Source organism: Lontra canadensis, unplaced genomic scaffold (genome assembly GCF_010015895.1).
Source record: "Lontra canadensis isolate GAN:19392208 unplaced genomic scaffold, GSC_riverotter_1.0 scaffold1, whole genome shotgun sequence".
NCBI classification, from domain to species: Eukaryota; Metazoa; Chordata; class Mammalia; order Carnivora; family Mustelidae; genus Lontra; species Lontra canadensis.
Genome location: NW_022630995.1, coordinates 33,216,037 through 33,236,070, shown reverse-complemented (window position 1 = coordinate 33,236,070; position 20,034 = coordinate 33,216,037). Strand labels below are relative to the sequence as shown.

General features: G+C 41.9%; 1 protein-coding gene across 9 annotated transcripts in view; it reads left to right on the top strand.

Annotated features, from left to right (window-relative positions):
- Nucleotides 1–20,034, top strand: part of LIMCH1 (LIM and calponin homology domains 1) — a 324,446-nt gene that overhangs the window by 120,258 nt on the left and 184,154 nt on the right. For all 9 annotated transcript variants that reach the window (XM_032852716.1, XM_032852691.1, XM_032852697.1 and 6 more), the window contains exon 2: nt 8,454–8,524. In XM_032852716.1, coding sequence (XP_032708607.1) covers nt 8,454–8,524 — 71 coding nt within the window. The remainder of the gene's footprint in view (nt 1–8,453; nt 8,525–20,034) is intronic.

Below are 20,034 nucleotides of genomic sequence, written 5' to 3'. Positions count from 1 at the left end.
GTTTCTCTTCTCATTGCTCTTGGATCAGGGGACCCATGTCACCAATTTCATTTTGATCTTGGTAAGAGTAAAACGTGTATTAGGTAACCAAGTGGAGATGTCAAGGAAGAAGCTGGATATTTGATTTCTGGACTTCAGGGGAGAAGGATCAGTGCCAGAAATGATAACGTGTGTGAGTCAGCACAGGCAAGATAGAGATATGGAAAGGCGGGATATTCCAACTCATAATAATGCCCGAGTTATTGTATGTGACATATTTAAAGGCATGGGACTACCCAGGGGAGGGGAATGTGTGGCTAGAGAAAGGCCAAAGGCAAAGTGAGGAAAGGAGAAAAGAACCATGTGGCACAGGTAGGCAGTGAGTGAGGTAGACGTACGTAAGGCATTTACTGAACAAGGTAGAAGGAAAAGCAAAGAGTTTTGTCATGGGGAAGCCTACAAGATGCAAGTGGTCCAAAGGCGGGGGGGAGGGGTGGTTGACTCTCATGCTGAAAGACCTTGATGCCCATCAGTGGAGAAGATGTCTCAGTGGATCAGACAGTGTGATGACATTAGAATATAAGGGGAGAACCAGTAAAGCTTGGCATCATCCAAGATCCAAGATCAGGCAGGAAAGACCTGTAAAGAGTATTGACAAGAGAGAAATTAATAACGGGATCTAATTCTAGTATTCTTGCCAGTGTCAACGATGAGATTTATTGAACTCTGGTCACTGACTCTTCATGCAAACCTTTGGAGTAGGTACAAGTATCATTTTGTAAGTGGGGAGGCTGAGGGTTGATTGAAGTTCATTAACCTAATTCTGATTTAGCTTGTGCTTGTGGAGCTCAGACTCAGACTCCTGGGTCTCAACTCAACCCTATAAGAATTTTCAGGGAATTAAACGTGGACAGCTTGGAGGTCCCTGAGCTATGATGATTAAGGGCAATGGGTTCTCAATGCTTATACAGGGAGTTTGGACCATGAAAGGAAGGAGAAAAACAGGATAGTTGAGGGGCTGGACTGAATCAGGGTTCTGAAGAAAAGAGGAAATGGCATGCTACTGGCAGGGAGGTGAAGACTGATGTGGGCCAAGGGATAGGGTAAGGACCCGTGGGTGGGAAGGGATGGCACCCAGAGCCTTGACAGAGAAAGAGAAAGTATATTACTTCCTTTTGAAGAAAGGATGAAAAGATAGTGGTAGAAACCATATACAGAGGAATGTGTATGGGGTTGAGGGCAGTGGTCCCAAAGGTCTGGACAGACAGTTTCCATCACACTAATTCCAAAAGCAAAGTCATTGTACATCAAATGGGAATGATGGAGTCCTCGAGGAAGTAATTGAGAGCAACAAGCAAAATGTCACTTTGGGACTATCTCTTTAGGAACAAGGAATTAGTGGGGAGAGTGATGGCCAAAGAACCCTTTCCTTGTCCCCATCTTCTGGGGTGTCTTTTTTGTTTCAGGATCAAGGTCACCCCATAGCTCTGACAAACAGATCCTTTACTTCTGGGCCCTGCCTGCCCACCCCCGCCCTCAGGCCCTCCCACCATCTCCTTCTCTACCTATCTCCCTGCTGTGCTCAGCCCTTAGAACCTTTCCTCTTTGCTCAAAGCAACCTTTGTGCAGATCTTGGTGTCTGCCTGGAGTGCCTTACTTCATCTCCTTCCTTTGAGGAATCCCTCTTACCCTTCAGGACCAACTCAAATGTCAGCTCCTCAAAGGTTTTCCTTGACTGTCTTGGGCAGAGAAAGTTCATTCCTTTGCTCAGATGCTCCACAAAATTGTGCTTAGGAATAAGAACTTTGCAGTTACACTACCTGGGGTTCAATCCCCACTCTACTGTTTGCTACTTTTGTGTCCTTGGGCACCTGACGGAACCTCTCTCTGTGCCTAGGTTTCCTTGACTTTACAGTGGACTAATAACGATAATAATAATAATAGGATCCACCTCATTAGGCTTTTATGAGGATTAAATGAAATAATGCTTGGCAAGCTTTGAGAACAGAAAGGACATATGGTAGTTCGTGTATGAACGTGGACTATTATCATGCAACTGTTCCTTCAGTCATGCAATTTGTGTGAATTTCTCTTATAGATCTGTGTCCATATTTCTCTTCCAACACCTACTGTGCTCTTTGATCTTTCTCCCGGATTGTGGATCCTTCCTGGATAGGGTACAGATTTTATTATTTTGGTCTCACACACTTATTACATTGCTATGACATCGCCTGGCACGAAATGGGTATTCAGTAGATGATTGATTGGTTGATAGCTAATTCTAGCTCAGATGAGTATGATTTATGATTGTTTATGGAGAGTTTCCATAGAAACTTGATTTGATTTTTCTAGCAACCTCACAAAGGACACAGAAATAGCAATGGATTCATTTCTCAGGAAATGTGAAAAATAAGAGCAATTCAGTTCTGCTTTATTTTACAGTTTAAGTGTAAAAATATGCAGAAATGTCCCTTTATTAAGTCAAATATGATCAGAAGAGAAGGGAGTTTAATAAGCCACAAATAATTCTTCAGTGAATTTTAAAGAGGTATTATTTTTTATTTACTGTTTATAGGAGGAAATCACAACCTTCTGAAAGCATACCTTTTTTTCTTTGTTACTTCAACAAATATTTATTGAGTATCTACTGTGAGCCAAGTACTTTTCTAGGCACAGAGCATACAACAGGGAAGAAAACAAGTAAAGTTTCCCACTTTCACCTTACCGGGTGGAGTTGGGCAATAACAAAACAAAAATGTAATATGAAGCATACCTTATTTTGTACAATTTATTTATTTTTATTTTTTTTAAGATTTTATTTATTTGACACACAGAGAGTGATCACAAGTAGGCAGAGAGGCTTGCAGAGAGAGAGGGGGAAGCAGTCTCCCCACTGAGCAGAGAGCCTGATGTGGGGACTCGATCCCAGGACCCTGAGATCATGACCTGAGCCGAAGGCAGAGGCTTTACCCACTGAGCCACCCAGGCGCCCTATTTTTGTACAATTTAGAGAAAATATCTGTGTCTTTTTTTAAAAAAGATTTTTATTTATCTATTTATTTGATACACAGAGATCAAAAGTAGGCAGAGAGGCAGGCAGAGAGAGAGAGGGGGAAGCAGGCTTTCCGCTGAGCAGAGAGCCCAATGTGGGGCTCTATTCCAGGATGCTGGGATCATGACCTGGGCTGAAGGTAGAGGCCCAACCCACTGAGCCACCGAGGTGCCCCGAAAATATCCATGTCTTTTAAAAGCTAAGTTGAAATATATTAAATTCTGTATTTTTTTTCAGTTACTTGAATCCAGAGACCATCGTTTTGTCCGGCTATCCAATCTCTTTCTAAGATCATTGTGATAGGGCTTCCAACATTTATTTCAAATTCTCTTCAGACCTGCAGTTAGTGGTGGACAGTAGTTTGTCCACCAGATTGCTTTAAAAAAACAATAACAACAACTGAAGATTAATGAAAATAGTTCTGAAATAGTTTGTATAATTGACAATGAACAGGCTGAGAGCATGATTCTTGGCAGTCTTTGACTATTCTTGGCAATTACTTAATAAAGTGGTAACAAAGTAATTAGCAAAGTGTAGCATTTTGATATATAATGTGTTACATTATAAACACATCATAAAAATGTGACCATGAAGTTGTGTGGATTTTCTTTTTATTAGACTGCCTTTTTTTAAGGCCTCCATATTTCAGTTATTTGAATGGTTTAGAGCAGTGCCATTGACATGAACAGACTCAGAAACATAATTACCTTTTTAGTTCAGTGAGAAGGAAATCAAATACAGATGAGCTTACTTCATAATTACTTGCCTAAAAATAGTGTGATGACACATTGTGATGTCCTCTTTCTTCTGCTTTTGGTTTAATCACCAAAGTAGGTGAAAGTGTTTCTTTTCCTTTAAAACTATCAGTGTTCTGGTAAGTTATCCATTCTTGAGTATTTTAATCTGACACTTAGAGCATGTCCCTGCATTGCTGTAAGTAACAGATATTTTGGATAGTAATGGAAGTGAATTAATCCTGAACCATAAAGCAAGGGTCTGATATTGGGCTTTCCTGAAAGACACACAAGGCATAGTTGGTGACATAGGTGCCACCATAAGTACTTCTGAGGATCCCTTCGAATGGGGAGGTATGCGCAGGTTCATTATGGCCACTCTTGAAATCATGGTGGTGTCCAGTGGCTTGGTCAATGTGTTCCTATTTTTTTGTTTGTTTGTTTGTTGCTTGCTTGCTTGTTTTTCTGGTGAATGCCTTTAAGGAACGGTAGGAACTTTGACTTTTACTATGAGTTTGGGGAGTTTGGGGAGGTTTGGGGGGACTTCAAGTGGAGTAGTGGCATGATCTAACTTTATGAGATTGCCCTGGCTGCTCTTTTGAGACTAGAGGGAAGGGAGGCAAGGGTAGGCCAGTGAGGCCAGTTAAGAGACTTATCCAGGTATAAGATGATGGTGGCTTGGTGTAGGTGGTAGAGTAGAGGCAGTGAGAAGTGTTTGGAGTCTGGCTATGTTCTGAAAGATGTTGAGACAAGACATACAGAATCCCAATTTCAGTGGATGGTCCTCCTCTTCTGATTCTGAACTGTTGGCTCGTTACTTTCTATGCTAGGTCAGGGTTTTGTAAAATTTACTTTCATATGAATCACTTGGGGATATTGTTGGATGCTGGTTCTGGTTAAGTAGGTCTTGTAGAGGGTAGGAGGACTGATAATCTGTATTTCTAACATTAATTCCAAGTGAAGATGCTGCTACTAGTCTGAAGACCTAACTCTTCCATGGCATGGTCCTTGTTGAATTTCTGGAGTCTGTTGAACTGTCAACCCTCTTAACCAAGATCTGGACACCTCTGTACTAAATAACTTGGGCATGGAAGAAAGGACGGTGTTAGGGTCAGCAGAGAGCAGTAAGAAGACTATGTTGGGACCTAATGGACACAGGAGCAGGGATGGAAACAGAGGAAGAACAGAGGCAGAAATGAGAACCTTCCTTCATTTGCATGGTGCCTGTTCCCATCTCCAGTACTGGCAGTCTAGGAAGCCGAATTTAATCATACTGTACCTTGGAGGATATTAATTAGCAGGCTGACTTGGGACTGTTAAAATCTACTTGAAATTTTTTACTGGGTATGCATCACATACAATATAATTTTAAATAGTACATGAATATTTTAAGGGTTCCTTGTACCACTAATATTTTCTTATAATATCAATAGTCCTGTTACCTTCTGTTTATGGCACGAGTTTAGTTATCTGCTTTCCTCTGTAGTCTGTGAGCCTTCTGTATGCAGTAATCCTGTCTCATTTGTGTTTCTGTCTCTAGGCTCTGCCCATCATCATGGCTCAATAAATGGAGAGGGGCCTGGGTTATCTTGGCCAGAGATTCTATAATAGATGTAGGTAAACTCTCTTGGGTCTCAGTGCTAGCACCACTGGTGCTAGAACATAATAATTTTTTTTTAAAGATTTTACTTATTTATTTGACAGACAGAGATCAAAGTAGGCAGAGAGGCAGGCAGAGAGAGGAAAGGAAGCAGGCTCCCTGTGGAGCAGAGAGCCCTACGCAGGGCTCAATCCCAGGTCCCTGGGATCATGACCTGAGCCGAAGGCAGGGGCTCAACCCACTGCGCCACCCAGGCGCCCCTAGAACATAATAATTTTAACAAAAACACAAAGACCTGGGAAAAAATGTTCTCAGAATCTTCTAATCAGTTCTTGGTGAATAAAGGTTTTAGTGGGGCTTTGAGAATATAAATTAGGACTAGTATATTCAAGAAAGAAAATGCTAAATTGTTTAAAAAGTCTGCATTTAAAATCTCAGCTTTTTAAAGGAGAACTTTCCTAATTTATTTTAGGAAAAAACCTAGATATTTGCAAACTGTAAATACAAACTACTTTTTATCCATTTTCTCACCTTCCCTTAAGTAAGAATGGGAAGATAGTAACAAATAAGTATTTTTCTTTTCCCCCTTTTTCTTCCTTTCTTTCTTCCTTCCTTTCTTTCTTTCAGGAAAGCTTTAGGAAAATAGGGAGAATTTAAAGAAGAAAATAAAAATCACACCTGTTTCCCACCATGAAGAGATAACGTGTTGTCATGTTTTGTGTGCGTGTGTATGTGTGTGTGTATGCATGTATGCATGTGTCTATGTGTATATGTATCTGTCCATTTTGTAATATTTTTGTCTTGCTTTTGTAGTCAGGGTAACTGAATTGGGAAGCATGCTTTCCTCTTCAATTGTCTGGAATAGTTTGTGTAGAACTGCATTACTTCTTCCTTACATATTTATGTAATTTACCAGATAAACTTTCTGGGACTGACATCTCCTTTTGGGAAAGTAATCTGTTTCTTTGTTGAATGAACTTGGGTTGTGTCAAGAAATTTATCCAGTTCATCTAAGTTGGTAAATATACTGAGATGAATGTGTTTATAATATCCCCTGTTATCCTTTTAATGTCTATAAAATCTGTAATGGTGTCATCTCTGTCATTACTGATGTGGTAATGTGTGTCTTTCTTTTTTGGCTAAAAACCAAAGGTTGTCTATTTTATTAGCTAAAGATTTATCAACCTGGCTAAATGTTTCCCAGTTTTATTGGTCTCAAGTAAATAGCTTTTGATTTCATTGATTTTTCTCTATTGCTTTTTGGTTTTCTATTTGGTTTGATTTCAACTGATATAGTTTTCCCCTTTTTTTCTACTTAATTTGGGCTTAATTTGCTTAAGATAGAAGCAAAATTCATTGATTTGAGATCTTTTTTCTGATATAGGTGTTTTGTGTTATATGTTTCCCCAAAATACTGATTTCGTGTCTTTCCATACATTTTTACATTGCCATATTCTTTCACTACAGAATATATCCTAATTTCTTTTTATTTCTTCTTTGATTAGTGGGTTGTTTTTTACATTGTGTTACTTAGTTTAAAATTATTTGGAGATTTTTTTTCCCTGAGCTATTTCTATTGTTAATTTCTAATTTAATTCCATTGTGGTCAGATGGCTTGCTTTTTTTGTGAATTGAATTCTTTTAAGTTTGTGGAACCTGGTTTACTAACCCAGAGGCTGGTCTATCTCAATACATGTTCATTGTGAACTTAAGAAGAAAAATATGTATTTTGCCCTTGTAAGGTGAAGTATTGTTGAAATGTAAGTTAAGTCAATTTAGTTGACAGTGTTGTTCAAGTCCTCCATATTCTTACTGATTTCTTTTTTTTTTTTTTTGCTTGTTCTATAAGTTATGGGAGAGAGATAATATATTTCTGACTCTAGTTGTGAATTTGTCTATTTCTCCTTGTAGACTTATCTGTTTTGGCTTATGTGTTTTGAAGTTCTTATTAGATATAAAAATGTTTAGGATTTTTTGGTCTTCCTGATTAGCTATACCCTTGTCATTATGAAATGGCTTTCTCTGTCCTTGGTATTATTCTTCTAAAAGTTTCTTTGTTTGATATTAATATCCAGTTTCAAAAAATAACATTAGCATGTTATTATCTTATTCCTTTCTTCCATTTTTAACCTACTTCTATCTTTATATTTACAGTGCATTTCTCCTAGGTAGCACCTTGTTTGGTCTTGCCTTTTTTTTTTTTTTCCATTATGACAATCTCTGTTTTTTAATTGGGGATGCTTAGGCCATTTGTATTTAATGCACTTATAGATATAGTTAGGTTTAAGTCTACAGTATTGTTATTTATTTTTTATTTATTTCATGTATTCTATATTCTCTTTTTCTCTTTTTTTCTTTTTGCCTTTTTAATTGTTAAGAGTATTTTTTTTATGATTCCATTTTATCTCCTTTAACATTTTTATTTTGCTGCTTTAGAGGTTGCTTTAAGGTTTATTGTATGCGTATTTATCTGGCATACCATAGAAACTCAATATACTTATTGAATGAACCAATGAGTGCCCTGGTACCTAGGTCAAAGGGCTGCTGAGAGCCAGAGGCATCAAGAATGGCCATCAGTCCTGTGCTATTAGTCATTCTTTTCCAGATTTTGTTTTCCTCTTTCACACCAAGTTATTATGGATATTGGCTCTAATATTCCTGTCTTGATGTTTGTCTCTTGAGGTTAGGTGTCTGTACCTCCCTCCCTCTGCTTCCCTTAATGTTTTAACAAATAGATACTTTATCCTTAGGTGGAGCTTTCTGCAGGCTTTTTGGAAAGTGTGTGGGTTGAGCCTGTGACCTTGACCTATCATGGCCAAGCCCCAAAAGTAACATCCTTATCAGGAAGAACCAGACCTTTTTTTGAGGTATTGGGGTAGGAAAAAGCTTCAAAATAATGGCCTAAATTTAAGATTAGCTGATCTCAGCAAAGCTACACACATAAAGGAAATTCAGATCTAACATTTTCCCCATTCTTGGAATGCCACCAGTTATTTGAAGGCTCTTAAATGTTAAAAATGAAATCACTGATCTTCCTGATTAAGAAAGAAAAATTTATGCTTTCTCTCTCTCTTCTTCTTCTTTTCAGCAAGTAACTGGCAGAAGTTTTGGTGATAAAGATTTTCGGACGGGGTTAGAAAATGGAATCCTTCTCTGCGAGTAAGTATATCCTATTATTCAGTTGGTTTTAATCAAGAAAAATCATTAATGCCATTCAGTACATCTGTAAAAATTTGCATTATGTTTTCAATTTATTCGCTGTTTTTCTGAAAATTTGAAACATCCCCGGGGTAGGCAGTACATATAAGTAGGTGAGGGAGTTTTAGTGCGCAGTAGGGAATGGTGGGGACTATGGCAATTTCTGATTAGATAAAGAAGAAGTACCTGGTGGCTGCTACTCCAAACAACATTTACACTGTAGGAATCTAGACCCCAAGGGATGGGAAGGATGTGGACCCAACCATATAAAAGTGTCAACTCTTCTCCCCCTTTTGCCCAAAACAAAAGCAGTTGTACCAAGTGAAAGCAATGCATCTACTTACAACACCTTAAAACATGACAGGTGATGTTCCTCACTGGGCTTGCTCCCCTGATGCATTTTGATTATATTCAATTTAAGCTCTTGGCAAATTTCCAACATGAATAATAACTGCACTGTTCAGTTTTTATGTGTTGAACCCAAATTTTATTGTAAGTACTGCTGTGATGACAGAGACAAGAGCTTTCTGTGAAGTGGTTCTAGACACAAGATAAGCGAGAAACTTAACACCTATAGGGGGATGAACATATACTTTAAGATCTCAGGTTTTGAATTTAATAGGTTCTGTAATTTAGTACTGCTTTTTGTTCAGTGAAATGTACACACAGGAAATGCACAGCTGCAAATTTACACAGTCCGATGGGATTCGAGAACTGTGTACGTGCATGTAGCCTACATCCTGATTGAGAGAGGACAGCAAGTTCCCTCCTGTCCCTTCCCAGTTCATCTCCACCACCTCCAGAAAAGCACTGTCCTCATTTCTATCACCATAACATTTATTTGCCTTACATCTTGAACTTTATGTAAGTGAAATGACATAGAATGGACGTACTCTTATTTTGGCGACTTCCAGAATATTGTTTGGGACCCACTGGGGTAGTTGAAAGACTTTGGGTTTTGGAACCTGAGAATAAGAAACTCAAGTCTTAAATTATTTAACCTCCTTAAGTCTCAATTTTTCTCTCTAAAATGGTAATTAAATAGTGATAACTTTTGCCTGTTTCATAAACTATTTGTGAATTTCAACAGGATAATGTGGATGAGGTGCTTTTTAAATTTTTTTTTTAATTAAAAAAAAAATTAGATTTGTCCTAAAATGTTGGTTATTACACAGCTTTCAACACAGTTCATGCCCGTGCTTTTTTCCTGCTCCCGCTGTCCCTTCTTCTTCAAAGGGAAATTTATATGCCCTGATTGCCACTTCCTTGCATTCTTTCCTGTGAAGTCTCTTCTCTCTTCTCATACTTCCTTCACTGCCTCATTTCCCTTTATTCCGTCTAAATGAGAGCTCATCTCTTAGATAAACCATAATTAGTTTAGCATCTCACCAGAGACAAATGCAGGCAGACTCCTGACACTTCCCTTGTGTTCTGACACCTGCTTTCCCAATGAGTCTGGGCTAAGCCTTCTCCTGATGTTAACGGAGTAGCCATAGTCTGATCTAATGTATGTGTACTGTGCTCTCTTAACCCTGTTGAAGTGGGTCTTTGGTACCGATTTTTGCATACTAACATGGGCTCCAAAGATTCTGGTAGACATTCACCTCTCCACTATTCTTCCATGAATAAATCTGTCAGGAAGTAGTATAGCCTGCCAGACTGGATGGAGCAGGTTCATCTGAAGACGAGGCTCTGGGTCTGGAGACTTTTGCATGCATAGAACTTGCTTTTTGGGGTACCCGGGGATGCTCAGTCACTTTAGTGTCCACCTTCAGCTCAGGTCATGATTCTAAGGTCCTGGGATGGAGCCCCCACATTGGGCTCCCTGCTCAGCGGGGAGTCTACTTCTCCCTCTTGCTCTGCCCCTGGGTCTGGAGACTTTTGCATGCATAGGACTTGCTTTTTGGGGTGCTTGGGTGGGGCTCAGTCACTTTAACGTCTGCCTTCAGCTCAGGTCATGATCCCAAGGTCCTGGGATCGAGCCCCCACATTGGGCTCCCTGCTCAGCGGCGAGTCTACTTCTCCTTCTTGCTCTGCCCCACCCCCTGCTTCTGTGTGCTCCTTTTCTCAAATAAATAAATAAAATCTTAAAAAAGAAAGAACTTGCCTCTTACCTAGATGAAGAGATTGAGTTAGAGGACGGATTCTGTCATGTGAGCCTTGGCATTCCTTGGTGGCCTTTTATAAACACGTTAATGAATGTTAAGGTTGTTTAGGGGTGGAGGGGTGGGGCTTGGGTCTAGGCCATGGTTAAGAAATATTATGGTTAGACAAGAGGGAGGCACAGATTATAGCCAGGGGCCTCTTGAAATAAATAAAGGGTTTGGACTGCCGACAGCCAAGAGTGAAGTGGAGGGAACTGGCCAACACGGAGGCTTGGACAAGTGTTACTGAATGAGTACATGGGCCAAAACTCAGGATAAGTGAGTTATTGTCTAAGTCTTCTCCCCGCAGAGGATTAGACTCACTGGTGTAGTTGAAGGAGTCTGAGGACCAGGGAGGGTCAAGTTCTGGCTTCCCTGTGGGACTCTAGCTGGCTGCCCCAGCAATGAGTTTGCTGAGGTGAAATGAACTGTGTCGGTGGCCTGAGGCAAGGAGACCCACGGGCTGAGCCTCTGCCAGAGCCTTTTAGGGAAAGCTGGGTCAGCAGCTGGAGAAACCAGATACAAACACGTTTCTAAGTCCAGGAGCCCCAGAGCAATGAGAAGCGAAGGCATGGGCCAGGAGCTGGATGCCCTGAAGGCTGGGAGCAATGGAGGAGGAAGATTTTCCCATCCTCTCTGGTCAGGGCAGAGAGGTGGGGCAAGGTTTTATCCGAGCTGAAGTGTGTGGGGCTGCAGCAGCCTGAGGTTAGCAGCTGTCATTCCTGGGATTTGGATCCAAAGACCATTCTGGCAACGAGGAGAATGTTCTCGTTGTTCATCGTTCTAGGGGTGGAGTTGGCTAATGGCTGGGGCCCCCAAAAGGCAGGAAACTCAGTTTAGAGTTTCCCAGATGGTGGTTCCATACAGGTTTGAGACACCTGTGTTTGGAGAGTAGATGAGAATGCGGAAGGCTGTGCCTCTCTCTAGAGCCAGAGGGAATTTGGGGGATGCTGGTGATTCAGGGGCTCTAACTCAAAACCTCCCGCAATGTAGCAACATTTAACAATGTAAGAACTCCCTGCAATTTCAAATCTTGGAAAGTAGCAATTCGGCTCTTCTGAGACTGAGGCTTTCATAACAGATGGCCCTCTTTCGGAAAACTGTTAGGGCTTTTCAACTTTGTATTATTCCAAACAGAAGCCCAGTTGGTGTCTTGTAATAGTGTAATGACCCCAGCTGAAGAAGCCATGGACAGCCTCAGTGAACGATTCCTTTTGTTCCATAGACTCTCATCTTTTTGTGTGAGTTTGATCAGCTCTAAGGGTTGGTTGCAGCTGGAGAGACATCATGTGCTTTGTTCAGGAAACATTTCCCAAGTTGTTCATGAGTCCGAAAAAAATTTAGTTCTTGTCAAACAGAGGACATCCTTCTGGGCCTGGGATCTGATTTTTTTCTTGCTGAACTTTCGTGTGGCCTCTAAGGACTATCCTCATACCTGTTTTACAGAGGAATTAAGTGGGGCATAGGGGGAAATTAAGTGGGGCACAGAGGACTGCCTAAGGTTATACAGGTAAGAAAGATTTACATGCAGAAGTCTGATTTCTTATCTTTTGCTCTTAACAACTGTCCTGTGCCCACAACTGTGATTTTAATGGCAGAGAAAAGCAAGAGCTTTGGGGTTGGTGATGTTGGCCTGGGGTCAGTGCCAGAAAACGTCAAGTGTGGGGAGGAGGGCAATATAGAGGACAGCCACTGGGTCTTGACGGGACAGAACATAAAGAAGGACGACATGGAGTTGGTGGTCTTGGGATGTAAGCATCAAGGGCCTGATGGTCCTTTTATTGTTCTTTTCTTTTTTTTTCCCCTTTTCTTTTCTTTTTTAAAGGTTATTTATTTTAGAGAGAGAGAGAGCATGAGTGGGGGGGGAGGGGCAGAGGGAGAGGAGATAGAATCTTCAGCAGACTCCCCACTGACCGTGGAACCCGATGTGGGGCTTGGTTCCCGGACCCTGAGATCGTGACCTGAGCAGAAATCAAAGTTGGATGCTTAACGGACTGAGCCATCCCGGCGGCCCCACTGGTCCTTCTTAAGATAAAAAGGCGAGTCCAGTAAGAGTGCAAGCATGAGAGAGCTGAGAGGATAAGGAGGCTGTGTAGTCAGGGGAGAAGGCCGGGGTTTCCGTTTTCTCTGGTAGAGCCATCCGATGAGGCGAGAGAAAGGAGAGGGCTGGATGTGTACTGAAGGCTACAGAGACAAGGGAGAAAAGGCCAGCACCTCCAGGCAGCCCATAGGGTGGGAACTGAATAGCTTCAGAGTCTTTGTGGGAGTTCTTGAACTCTGCCTGGGGAGTGCAGTACCCGTGGCTTTGCAGGGCTCCCCCTGTGTGCCGTGAGACTTACTCGTGAATGTGTAACTTACAGCGATAGTATGTACAGACGAGAGACCGCACGTGCCAAGGAGAATTACAGTAGATGTGTTTTTGCTCTCATCATTTCTCTCCTCCTCAGTTGTTTTTGCCAAGCATCTATACTTCAGGTTTGGAGGTCAAACGCTCCAATGATGTGAGTCTTTGGCGGAGCGGTCCATAAAATGTCTGAGGTCAAAATGTGACCGGGCTGCAAACGTGTGACAAGTGTCATGCTGTTAGAAATGTTAAGCAAATACTGCAGATGTCCTGGCAGACTTCAGGGTTTAAAAGGAAGGCTGCAAACAACCATTCCCTAAGGAACACCCTCCCCAGACAGAGTCGCTGATGACCGTCACTCCTTCCCAGCACCCAGAGCAGACGGTTTTGAAATAAATCCAGAAAGGAAAGTTTCTGATTTGTTTTCCTGACTCCGACTTTATTATTTAGAGAGAACTGTATGGAATTCTGTCTATACTATACCAGGGGTTGGTAACAGGCTTGGCCTGTTTTTGTCCTGGCTTTCTTTCTTGCTAAGGTTGGTTTTTACATTTTAAAAAGGTTGAAAATGACACAAAACAAGACTTTGTATGTGACTCCAAGAGCTTGGAATGTTTACTGTCTGTTCCTTTACAGAAAACGTTTGCCAGCCCATAAGGACTACGGGATGAATTTTGGATGTAATTGTTTACCCTGGTAAAGTTAAGTAATTGACTCTGGGCAGTGCAGAAATGGGAAAATAAAATAACTTTTAAGGAAAGGTTTTCCCAGGACTTTTTGTAAGGTCCCCCTCCACCCAACTTTTTATTTTGAAAAATTTCAGACTTACAGAAAAGTGAGAAGAATTATACAAGGATTCCACATATACTTTAACTGCAACTAGAAGTAAATGATTCAGGAAGAAAGAGGGCTTTGCAGAAAGGGATAAAGTCAGAGTGGCAAAATGATCACAACTTTGACCCTTGCACAATGTGGTTTGAACTGTGTGGGTCCATTTACATTTGGAACTTTTCCATAAATACAGTCCAGTACTGCAAATGTATTTTCTTTCCTTATGATTTTCTTAATATTTTCTTTTCCCAAGCTGACTTTATTGTAGGAATACAGCATAGAACACATACAGCATACCGAATATATGTTAATTGACTGTTGATGTTATTGGTAAGGCTTCTGAGCAACAGTAGGCTAAAAATTGGTAACTTTTGGAGGAGTCAGAAGTTCTAGGTGGATTTTCAACTGTGCTGGAGGTCGGCGCCTGCCCCCCGCCCCGTGGTTGTTCATGATGCCGTCACCTCTGATGGGATCTTGTTATAGGGTGTGTGCTCTGCTATCCCCTCCCTTCCCCTCCATGGTTTGATTTCTCATCCTCCCCCACCCTCTTTACTTTCTTTTTTGTTACCATCCAAAGATAGACACTTAAGAAAAGCCAGTTCCTCTGCTTTTATGAGCGAGCACAGTGGAAAGCGAGTGGATTGGGAAAACACTGAGGTTGAATCCTGTGAAATTGTGTAACTAGACGAAAAACGGTCGGAAAACGTGGTTTCATGAGGTTCAACCTAGTTAACTTACGTTGCTGGTGTGTGTCCATGTGTCCTCACGCCACTTACCTGGCCTCCTGGAGCCCCAGTTCTGTGAGCTATGACAAGCAGTAGAATTAGTACCTGATTAAGATGGTTGACATGAGGATTAAATGAATTGATAATATGGATACATCTCTTTGTTCAGTGCTTGGAACGTAGCAGGCCCTTAATTGTTAACTGTTGTCCCTTTGTGTATGAAAGGGGGATGTCACTACCTCCTCGGGTCCCTGGGATCTTCCGGTAAGAGAGAACTGCAGAGTGCTCGCCACTGTCTGGGGCTTGCTTGGCGCTCCGGACCCCTAGCTGTTCTCATTATGCTTGTTGGAAACAGGCCCGAAGTCAATTATGAATATGACATAGTCAGTGCAACTCTGTGTCACTGCGCACCCATCAGCTCTTTGTCCAGGGGCTGCCAACAAACCGTGGGATGAACGCACTGGGATTTTCCTTCCCAGCTTGTCTTGCCGAGCCTGTGATCAAAAACTGGGCAAGAAAGTTTGGGACCTTTACAAACCTGATCATCTGTGAATAATGAGCTTTGGCTGGCAGGACTTTGAGACCCAGAGTGATTGTTTTGAAAACAGTAACCTTGACCTCTGTGGTGATGTCATTTCCTCCCACTCTCCACAGTCTGTCATGGTTTCTTTCTCTGGGAAGCTGTTCCAGAACCTTCTAGGCAGGATTGGTAGGTTCCTGTCTGGCTTCTAAGTACCTGTACCACCTCCGAGCTAGCACGTATCCTGGTCTACTTCCGGAACCAGAGTGAAGGCTTCCTGAAGATCCCTTCTGTTTATCTGTGGTTTGACTTCACTGGACGCTGGTCTGACACGTAACACCTCTCTTATGGGAATTCCTGAATGCAGTGAGTGCAGTACTGGAGTTGCTCCCTAGGCTGCCTAATCATCAGTGACCTTAACTTTCTCCCAGTCTTAGCTGTCATTGTCAGCGTTATCCTCTGTCTCTGTCCTGTCGCCTCTCCTCCCTTGCTCTCCCTTCCCCGCCCCTGTCCTCTTCTTTCTCCCCTTTTTCCTCTTTCCTCCTCTGACTCAGTTCAGAGTCACACACACACACACACACACACACAATTTTACATAAAGAACAGACCCATCCTTGAAGACTAAAGATGAAAGCATAGATGTACCTACTTTCTTTAAGTCTAAGGTTCTCCACTCCAGCTCCATCTTCTTTGGAATTAATAGAGGTTGAACTTCTGGGTTTTTGTTCTGCAGACACGTTTTCTTGGAATGTAAAGTCTGAGCATGTCCGTTTGCAAGTGACTGACCAATAGAGAAGGTCCTAGTGGATTTTTTGTCTCAGTTCTTACTCTGGTGAAATAATTTTCTGAAGATAAGAAATCTGTTGGCAAACGTGTTTATATCATCGCTGATGATTGAGCTGCTTATTCTAAGAAGGGAGGCTTGTCCTGGATTCTTGTCCTGATTCCAGCATGAGATGTGGCATGCCACAGATGTGTACTAGCCTTCTAGGACCGGCTGGCAGTTGATGGTGTGGCTTTGTGTAGAGACATTTTGTCATGCGGAGGAGTTGATATCGATCATGTTCTGCGCAGCCTCAAAGTAGGAACTGAGGACCATAAAAAGGGAATGGAAGGCTTGATCCCTGCTCTTCAGGAGTTTTATAATGATCTTGGGGCTTGAACATATGTACAAAACGGTGTGTGAGTAGCAGTATAAACCAGTGTGTGAGTAAATGCAAGTGACTGAGATTTAATTGCCGAGATTTACTAAGAAGTAAAACAAAGGGAGATTGTTACAGTTTGGGAACACTGGGGAGATGTTACATCAACTGAATTTTACTTAAGTTGAGAATAGGCTGAGGGAAAGAGAAGGGCATCCTTCATGGAGACAAGAGCAGAAGGCAAGGTTTGAAGTCAAGGAGTAGGCCGTGTTTGGCATACACAGAAGAGATCTGCTCCGACGGCAGTGGGGGCAGGGCGGGAAGGTGGCTTCTCTTCCTTCATTCAACTAAGCTTTTTCAGAAGCCACTTTCAAGTATGGTAAGTTACTAGAAAGCCTAGTACACTATGCAGTAAAATCATGTAATAGGGGAACCCTGCTCAGATCTGGAATCTAAATCCTGACTCCATACGGGATATAAATATATCCCATATATAAATATAAATATATCCCGTATATATAAATATATGGGATAAATATATCCTGTATATCCCATACGGGATATAAATCTCAGGTTCTCTTGTGGAAAAGACATTAAGATAGAGACTTGAGTGACAAGTGACAAGAGATTAGTCAGGAAAGAGGGAAGGGAGATGGAAGTAAGGGAGAAAGCATATTCTAGACTGGAAGGATGATATGTCTGAGGTCCCTAAGACAGAAGCTCGGTACATTGAAGGAATTACAAGGGGACTCATGTCAAAGGAGAGGGGATGAAGGTGTGAGATGAGGGTGGATGGAGAGGAGGAGGAGGAGGCAGGGGCAAGATTGCTCAGGGCCTTGGAAGTCATGGAAAGATTTTTGGATTTGACCTCCAGAGCAATAGAAGTAAGAATTCTGAAGAAATACGTAGGACTTGGTAGGGTAGAGGATATTGATAAGTGAAAGAAAGGGCTACAAAATAACTTCAGTGCTTCTATTGTTGATGGCCAGCAGAGTCAGGCGTCTGGTGCACACAGAAGAGGAGCCTCTACTTGTTGGGACAGGTCATAATTTCAGTTTGGGCAGGGTGAGTTTGGGAAATAGATAGCCCACCCAGGGACCATCCTGTAGACTGCTGGGGACAGGGTCTGGAGCTTAGAGGTGAGGCAGTGGATTTAACTTTTTCAAATATGATTTGCCAGCCATTGTTGGACATCAAGGCCAAGCTGTGATAGATGACAGACTCTGAGGAAAAGAGCACATCAAGGAAGAACAGCAGAGCATGGTCTCAGTTTGAGGAAGCCTCCCCACTGGGTCAGGGGTAAGAGAAAGAGAAGCTCACAGAGGGATATCAGATGAGAGGAAACCCAAGGAAGTGTAGTGCCTTGGAAACCAAGGGCGCTAAGAAGACTTAAGAAGCTGGTGGTCACCTGTATTACATGGCCCGAGGAGAGGTCAGCTCACGCAAGGCTTCAGAAAAGGCCTGCCTCACTGGTAGTGGAAGGCACTGGAGAGCTTTTTCAATTAATAGTCATCTCTGGGAAAGTCCAGACCACCAATCACGAGTCAACCAAATTGTTGTGAGTCTGGCTCATTCTGTTGCATTGTTTCAACAGGCTCTTGGTAAAGACCTTATCTAATGTCAGCTGCACATGCAGGATTTTCCTCAACTATTAAAAAAGAAAAGGGATTAGTCTGGACCAATGGCTCCTTTGTAGAGTGACCGTGTAGTTTGTCAGTCAGTCAAGATGGTTTTGAGAGTGAAAGGGGTTTTTTAAACCAGCTGAGACACTAAAACAACAAATGAAATCTAGACGGTCCTCAGCAAACGGGGATGTATGGTCGACCCAGTTGCTGGCAACCTCAAACTGCTGCCTTCTAATCACCATTGTTTTGTTCAGTATCTACAAACCCCTCCCTTACTTAATCCTCACCATAACCCTGGTAGGTGAGCAGCCTGGGTCAGCTCTTCCCACCTTCCTTTGTAAGGACTAGATGGAGACGGGGAGGCTGGTAGAACACAGTGTGTCTTCGAACTCTTTGTCTGGAGCTCTTTCTCTAACCCAGATGCTCACTCGAATCTCAGCAAACTTGGGTCCTTTTGCCCTTACTGATTTTGGCCTTAGCAGGCTGGTAAGAATTTGATAGGCCTTCTGTGTAGGGTTCTCCTTTGTCTTTCGGCCATATCACAGTTGGCTTCACAGACTTGGCTCATCTCCCGCTCTTTGGCACCAAGTCTCATTAAGATTTTAAGTTCAAGTAAGGACATTTCAACCCACTCTTTTTTTTTTTTTTAAGTTCTCCAGTGAAAAGCTGCTCTTTTTTTGTTTGAACAATTGGCCTGGCTTAGGTGGGAACTTGGGCAAGAACTTAGTTATCTCAAGAGCCTTCTATTAGGAAAGATAAAAACAGATGCAGAATATAGAGGAAGAATTCGTAGGATTCAAGAAGTGCAGAATGGACTCCCAGTGTTGTCTTTTTTTCTTCTTGAATTCTCATCAAATAGACAGCCCTGGGTGTTCCTACTCAAAAGGGGGACTCAGCACAGTGTGCATGGGGAGTGTTACTATCCCCATTCAAACTGTGTTTCCTGGGTGGGTGCGGGGGACTTGTGTGCATTTGAAACATTCTCAAGCTTATCCATCTTGGCAAATATTTTTTCCATGAAAAAATTATATAATCCTGGTCATAACATCTTTTTTCTTTTTTAAAAAAATATTTATTTTTTTAATAACAGGGAGCCCCCCCTCAGGGCTCAGTCCCAGTACCCTCAGATCATGACCTGAGCTGAAGGCAGACATTTAACTGTCTGAGCCACCCAGATGCCCCAACTTCTTTTTTTCTTAATACATAGTTTTACATGGCCTAGACTTGGGTCTTTTTTTTGAGACTTCCAAAAAACTGTGTTTGAAACTTAACTTAGCATAATTCTCTTTCAAGAACCGCTCCCCTCAAAATGTAGTGATTTCTTTCACCCTGGAGCCGTCTGTTCCTTAAAAACATATTCAACTTCTCTCACTTAAATCACAGGCTTAATCTCCTTACTCCTGAACAAATTTATGACACATTTATTGGAATGATCGATTGACTAAAAAAACATATAAGAAGAGTTTTAAATATGGGCTGCTTGTGTGGTAGAGGAGAAACTGGACTATCTCATTGCCTGTCTGTGGGGTTCCATGCTGGATTAGGCTTTGCTTGTATTTGAGAGCGTTTAGTAGCTCCCTAATTGTATTTCCTTAATAATCCTTTTTTTTTTTGGTGGTCTCTACTGGGCTGTCAGGCTGGGTGGGCTGACTTCCCACAATGAAGTATGCAAAATTCCTGCCTCAAGCATGCCATTCTAAATGTTTCCTTTGGTAACCCACAGAAGAGGACCTTTTAAATAGCCCACCAAGGACCCAGTTTAGAAATGATTTATTTTTAAAGTTAACTATGCAGAAAGCGACTTCCCTCTTATATTAAGGAGAAGAAAGAATGAACGACAAGACAAATAGAATGGCTGAGTGATTAGCTCTAGCTCTGCCTTTCCTTACCCTACTATAGACTTTACTGTGAGGCTAACATTCCCAAACATGGCTTCATTGTGCCTGGTGCCCTTCCCACAAAACAAGACATGATTCAAGTTCCTTTGCCTGGAACCCAGTGTCCCTTACTGTCTGGGTGCAGTGTTTCTGTTTGGCTTATCTTTACCATCCTTTGCACGGCCACAGAGAATGATTTTTGTATTTAACAATTTTCTTTGTGCTTCCCTGCCTCCGTGACTTTGGTGCATGTCATTCCAGCC